This window comes from Phymastichus coffea, unplaced genomic scaffold, assembly GCF_024137745.1.
Source record: "Phymastichus coffea isolate CEN01 unplaced genomic scaffold, Cenicafe_Pcof_1.1 PCOF00175, whole genome shotgun sequence".
In the NCBI taxonomy this organism is placed as follows: domain Eukaryota; kingdom Metazoa; phylum Arthropoda; class Insecta; order Hymenoptera; family Eulophidae; genus Phymastichus; species Phymastichus coffea.
The window spans coordinates 2094-9272 of record NW_026706986.1 but is presented as its reverse complement, the minus strand read 5'-3'; the positions used below and the strand labels follow the sequence as shown (position 1 = coordinate 9272).

General features: G+C 41.1%; 1 protein-coding gene across 1 annotated transcript; it reads right to left on the bottom strand.

Moving 5' to 3' along the window:
• Positions 1 to 298: 298 nt before the first annotated feature.
• Positions 299 to 5482, bottom strand: LOC131673398 (membralin-like). Its single transcript, XM_058951351.1, has 4 exons — positions 5388 to 5482; positions 5196 to 5295; positions 2376 to 2727; positions 299 to 1149 (listed from the first exon to the last, which is right to left on the bottom strand). The coding sequence occupies exons 1-4, from the start codon at positions 5480 to 5482 to the stop codon at positions 908 to 910; spliced, it is 789 nt and encodes a 262-aa protein (XP_058807334.1). The 3' UTR covers positions 299 to 907.
• Between the last annotated feature and the right edge of the window lie 1697 nt (positions 5483 to 7179).

Sequence of the window (7179 nt, the reverse complement as noted above, 5' to 3'; positions counted from 1 at the left end):
AGAAATGAGCCGATCTTCGACTTGTAATTTCGAATCCGCTAGAATTCCACTGCTTAATCTCGATGCTGCGGCTTAAGTTTTTTCTCTCGTTTTCTTTTTTGTCGTGCTTATATGGAAATACCTTTCCGACAAGGCAGCAAAGTTTTCGATTGCTTTTTATGGAGTTTGCGTAGATGAAAGTCTATCTTGGTGAATATCCTGATACGAATGAGTCGTATAGTTATCGATTATTTAACAAATTATCCAAGAATACAAAGAACAATGGAAGGAAATGACAATGAAATAAAAAAAATTAGATCATAATTTTTATTCAAAATTTCTGTGCACTCATTGACAAATATTATTTCAATTACGAGAAATTATCCGAAGATAGGACATAAAAAGAAAAACAAATAAGAAGAAAAACCTATATGTATATAACTATCTTCGTTCTTTCGTTTTGTTTTCCATCTAATTTTAAATTAAAAGTCCCACAAAGACGTACGTACGAGACTCAACTGAGCTGTACATATTACATAAAGCGTTCATTAGTTTACAAGTCCTCGTATCGAAGTCTTAACCGAGATCAATTACATACATGTATATATATATATACTATAGAAAAAAAGAAAAGCACACATTTGTTCCGCTGGTATCTCTCATCGACGCGATGCTTAAAATTTAAAAAAAAAATAAGAAGCAGCGAATAAGAAGGGACACAAGAATAAAGACAGTGGATAGGGAGGAACAACCACTTATACAAAAAAATCAATAAATAACAACGTGTCGCTCTCTCCGTCTGTACGAAGAACCGCTTGTACATCCCTTTCTCACGCTATCTCTCTTTCATATCGTTCGAACGGTAAAAGAACGAGCAAGCACAAGGCGCTCGAGGAACTCGTCGAACTTTCTTGTTTTTTTATTTTAGTTAACAGTCGGTCGAGGTTGCCCTAGCAGTCCTCGGTGCCTCGATTACTTCGAAGCTTTCCGACGAACCTTCACTGCTACTGCTGCTGCTACTCACCGTCGTTATAGCCGTTGAGGCCATCGTCGTAGTTAGCGTAGATGGCGATGTCTCGAACGATGAGGTGCCGCTGCTGCCGCTATTCGTCGTGGGTAACGTTATCAATTCCGTGGACGATGTTATTGTCGCCGAATCAATCGAGGCTACTGTAATGATGATAAAAGAATTTGTTGAACCTTACGTCTAAGCTAAATTAGTTTTTACTACTGATCACGCGTAACTTTTACGCAAACATTTCTACCAAAAAGCAAAATAGTTATTAAAAGTTTTCTAAAAAATTTGAAAAAAATTAACGAGTTTTATACGTAATTATCCTAAATTATTCTTCTCTCGCGAATAATTTATTCTTCGCACATACAACACCCTAAATTATACGGCATAAATGTTTCCTCGTTAAAAACTATGTGCGTGTATGTACGCTCATATAAATTCATTCCGCAGAAGCATCATCTTGAAATTGTATCGAAGCATTAATTTCAATCTAATTTTATTTCATATTAAGTATTAGTTTTACGGGTGTAAACAAAAATCGAACCTAGGCAACTCACGACTGTAGTGTCGAGTATGAAATGCTAATTGTTGCTTTCGAATAGCTCCGAAACGTGTAAATGGTAATCAATCTGTTAAGAGAACGCGATCGGTTTTGTTTTGAAGCGCGGGAGGTTATTTCCATTAAATCATCGAGGTAAAATACCTCAAGGCAAAACGTTCAAAATAGCAAGCATTCTACATCGATTGACACTCGACATAACGATTCGCGGAAACTTTAACAAAAGCATCAAACTCGTATCTATCGCAATTTGCCCCGTGCTGAACTAAAACAGTTCTCTCATGAACACGTTCTCATCGCGAGAAAAGCAGCATCGACCGCGGAATCGTATGGCGGTGCAGGTGCGACTGTCTCGTATTTTGATATAACCGCGCTGCGGCACAGCCGTGCTGCGCTTTGCACAAAGGCATAGACAAAAAGAGCCGCGACACGTTATACACTCCCGCGCTCGCGCGTTAATGTTACGCGCGCGAGGCTTTGAGTTTCATGGCTTTCGAGCCTGCGGCTGTCGCCCGTGCGCAAAAGCAATTATTACCAGGCGATTCGGATCGCTAGGGGGCCAAATTAAAAGCTTTTATTTCCGATCCGACGCACATTTTATCAGTTGGAATGTCTGTTTAGATTTACGCTTATCGTAGATTACGTATCACGAGAAAAAAAAATCACTCAATCCTCCTTCGGTTTCAGCAATTAGCAGAGAACATTCGTTCTACGTTTATGATGAAGAACGATTCGCTTCTAACAATCATTAGCAAAGATTCGCGTCTGATAGTTATGAAAAAAGATATTTGAAATGCCGCAGACTAAACAATCTTAACTTACCACCACTGTCGACCGCAGCCTGAAGCCCGGGATGAATATCACTGAGATTATCGATCCTCGACAAATCACTAATGTAATCCTGTTGACTTCTAGTCTCAGCTTGCTGTTCAGCGGCTGGCAGCGACGCAGTAGCAACAGCAGCAGCAGCAGTAGCAGCAGCAGTAGCTTGAGCATCGTTCGACGGAGTAGTTGCTTGCATTGATGGTTGTTGCTGTCGGCCTCCTTGACCTCCCCCAGCAGCACCTCCACCCGGTTGACCAGTGGCATGGTTACGGTAAAGCAATTGTTGCAATTGCGCTTGCTGAAGGATCATCGGCAGTTCGTAGTGGTGGAAGAAGTAGAGCATTGAATGCTGAAATACAGAAGTTGAAATTTAACACTCCGCATTCTCATTTCCCAAACTTCGTCGCATTGGAAAGTCAGCGCCTTATGAAAACTACTTTGGACGTATAGAGAATCAAATAACCAATTTGAGGCAACAGAAGATCCGAAGATTAATAATAAATCACGCGTCCAGCTAACCGAGAGAGAGAGAGAGAGAGAGAGAGAGAGAGAGAGAGAGAGAGAGTGAGTAAGTGTCTGAGAGAGAGAGAGAGAGAGAGAGAGAGAGAGAGAGAGAGAGAGCGAAATCGGATCTAGTGCGTATCCGGAAAGAGATAACGCCCCACGAGAGTAAAACGAAAGTGGAGACGTGCGTTGGGGACGTAACTTTGTGGGATCATTTTTCTTGTTAAAATCTCTCGCAACCCCTTGGCGTCCATACGTGTAACTGCAAACTTTCGACGAATCTGAACTGGCCACTCTCCTCATGGTAATTTAGCTATGTTCAATTGGGAATAGGTACATTGTAGCTGCTAAGCCGCTAGCTTACCTACTTATTGCAATAATTTAATAAAATTACTGATTTTCATCTTTTGCATTCGAAAAATGCTCCCTGACTGAGACTCATTCGCAATTCGATCTGATTGCTACTGTGGTTAGGCTGTAATTAGCCGGGGCAAGAGTTGGACTGCAGGAGGTGTTCGTATAAACTTAGTTGTTTTGACGTTGAGGTCAGCTCTGTGAAGCTTGCGGCATAGAGCCGTACACATACGTCTCCAAACTTTTATTGTACTATAATTGACATGATTAACTTTGGTGTAAAGTCTACACTGAATTGCCAAGCTGGACACACCAAATAATTTGAACAATGACTTATGACAAAAGTCATCAAAATATTCAGTTTGCGCAAGAGTCGTAGTCGGGAGCGGAGGAAGGGAGAGGGTTAGTTTGATTGCAAGCACGCGGACGTCACAACGCCGCCAGCAAATTTATATGGAAATTCGCCAAATTTGTTCTGTGCCTTGGTTCTCGCGTGACATTCTTTTTTATTTTTTATTCCTCGTCTCTGCCGAGTTATAGAGTCGAGAGAGAGAGAGAGAGAGAGAAAGAGAGAGAAAGAGAGAGAGAGAGAGAGAGAAAGAGAGAGAAAGAGAGAGAGAGAGAGGAAGAAAAGTTGTCAGAGAAGCTAATAATATCGAAACGCCAACGTGCACAGGTCAAAGGAAGCAAGGCCTGATGGAATTTTCAGATCGCGAAGACGTTAGATGACGAATATGGCTTTGTGTGATATCAATGTATTAAAATAGAACTTATTTCTTATTCATTTCTCGACGGAAAAAATATTGAAGTTCAAATGTCGAAATTAATTTCCTTTTTCCAAATAAAAAATGACAAAATTAAATACATTTTCTTTAAATCTATTTTCAAAATAATCTTGCGATTCACACTAGCATGTAAGAAAACGTTTTTACTTATACCGCCATCATTTATTTTACATATACAGTGTTATACAAAATCAAAGACTACAGATGAAGATCATAATGGTGCAAACGAGTGTTCATGCATTTAGCGATTCACGGTCCGAGATAAGACTTCAGTTGTCATTCTTCTGTTCGCGATATCCCGTTGATTAGTTTGCCAAGCTTTATGACGTATTGAAATATTGAAGCATTTGGCTACTCTGCATCCAAATCAGCTTAAAAGTTAATTACTTGAGAAAATAAATTTTCAGAAATCACACACTCAAAACGAAAGAAGAAAAAAAAAAGCAGACACGGCGATCGAATTTTCACCGAGATGATAATGATGCTATGTCGTGGGGAGTTGATTGTTACCGTTTCGCAAGTTTAATTGTTCACCCCAACTCAACAACTCTGTTATATAGCGTCCAAAATCAAAATACAGTAACGGTAGTATAACCCTTTGGGGTTCTGCAGAAGATGAGAGAGAGAAAGAGAGAGTCTCTTGCCAGATATAAATCTGTTAGTCCTTGATGACTGGACAATCTCTTTTTTCTTATAGTGCAATCGATATAAGATATTATAGCCGAGCACGTTTGTAAATTTGAGAAACTACTGAACCTCGCATACAATACACAATACAACAGTTTACGTAACAGCATCGACATAACTGAGAGTAGAGCAATTAAATTAATTATTACGACTCATCCAGTCGACATAGTAATATATCGCTATCTGCTGAAACAAGAGTACGTCATCGTTTCGGTGAGTAATGTCTCTGTTGTAATGATGTAACAAGGGAAACAAGCGAAAGAAAGAGGGAGATCCATTACCGTATGTTTTGCGACGAGGAGTCCCTGCGATTGACATTCAAAGAGGCAAAATTTGCCGCTACGATACGACGATTGACAGTTTCATCAACAAGAACTTTTAGCGACGATTTAACGATCATCATTTTCAAGACACAAAAGAATCTCATTTTCCACTTCAAAGAATAAACGTGCTGGTTTGTTATGGAAAAATAACAGTTTCAACGTACCTGTATGAAGAGCCATGACGTGACGAGTGCTAAGCTACTGTACTGCCCGTTGAAGCGATACTGATAAGCGTAGAAGGTGAAGTGGTACAAATAGAAAAATCTGCAACAAACCAACACACGTTCCAAACATCAGTTGGCGCGTACAAAAAACATGTTACGAATATTAAATCTCGCATAATGCTAACCGATCACCCTCGAATAAAAATCATCCTTTCTGTACTACGTAAGCTCACCGACGCAAGTAGCAGCTCGAGGAGAAGTAAGCAGGTGTGCTCATTATCAGCCATTATCGAGATTACTCTTGGCGTCTAGAACTCAAGGCTCTCGTGTTACATTAAGAGCTGGTGACATACACGCGCGCACACGTGGCGATGTATTACTTGGCAGGTCCTCCTTCCCTAAACTAATGGATGCATCGCCTCGCGGATCAGATACTATTGGATTTCAGCTACGGAGCTATATCCTCTATGCCTAAACTAATGGTATCCCCACGAACTGAATGCGTGGGGAGCAGCGACAACGATGACGACGACGACAGCACGCCGACGCCTGCCAGCAACGGAACGGATTTGCAATTGGCTGCTGGCAATTAACCATGGTTTCGCTTCGCGATATGTTGCACGTTGACATTGATTTTGCTGCTTGCTTGTTTTTCGAAATTTGGAGGTTGCGCGTTGAGCAAACAATTATCCAAGCGATGAATTCCACGTAGTAATCACTCACGAGCTCGCACAATAGCGAGGAAAATCTGAACGGACACAACGCACTTTACGATCCGGAGATGATGACTGTAACGTAAAATACACGTGAAGAAGACGGAAGATTCATAATCAAGCACAAGACTTTTACGAGGGCTACACGCGAAGGCATTGCTATCAATATTTGCGGATCAACGACGAGAGAGAAAACACAGACAAGACGGCGACTGTGGGTGTAGTGAAGAGGGAGAGAGAGAGAGAGAGAGAGAGAGAGAGGAGAGAGAGAGAGAGAGAGAGAGTGAGAGAGAGAGAGAGAAAGAGAAAGAGAGAAGGAGAGAGAGAGAGAGAGAAGAGAAAGAGAAGAGAGAGATGAGAGAGAGAGAGGAGAGAGAGATGAGAGAGAGGAGGAGAGAGAGAGAGAGAGAGAGAGATTGATTAGCTGGTAATTTATTACGTGATGCCGTACGTGCGCAAACGTTGCAGTCGATTTTTGGTGTATTGGCTTTTTTCGTGGATTGGCGCTTTCCCGCACCGTCGAATAGCTCCTATAGTAGTATTATCGTTATTTCAGCAGTCGACAAGTCATCGAAACTTCAAAGGGAAAAACGCCTACCCATGAAGTAGGGTACAACCATATACCGCGTGAAAAAGACAACGCGGGAGCTTTCAACCGTCTTTCTTTCACTCGCATAATATTCACCACGCATTCATGCCTCACGAGACTACTCCCCTCTTACTATCGTTTGGCTGCTTCGAAAAAATCACAATTTATAATAGACCCGACAGATTTACGAGCTGCGACAGCAGCACAGTCGCAACTTTCTCTCTCTCTCTCTCCTCCTTCTCTCTCTCTCTCTCTCTCTCTCTCTCTCTCCTCTCTCTCTCTCTCTCTCTCTCTCTTTCTTTCTCTCTTCTACGGCGAAACTGTCAAGTTTAATCTTGGGCGACGATGATGCAGTCTTAATTTTTATGAGCTTCTTTTTCTCTCTCGCATGTATGTATACGAGTCACCGCAGGCGACATTAATTAAACTAATGTACACGAAGGAGCCAAAAAAATCGGAGGGGCTGTAGTGTACATTATGAATCGTGTTTCGTTTATTATTCGCCTTTTCGTGAAAAATTCTATTATCGTGTTGTTTTATTTTTCAAAAGATTCACCGATCAAAAGAATCGGTGGGGGAAGAAAAGAAGCATATGTGAAAAAATACCCTGCCCCGCAACAAATATCTCTCACGTATACATCGTATTAAAGTCATGCGTATTCGATTTTTCTCTCTCGCACAT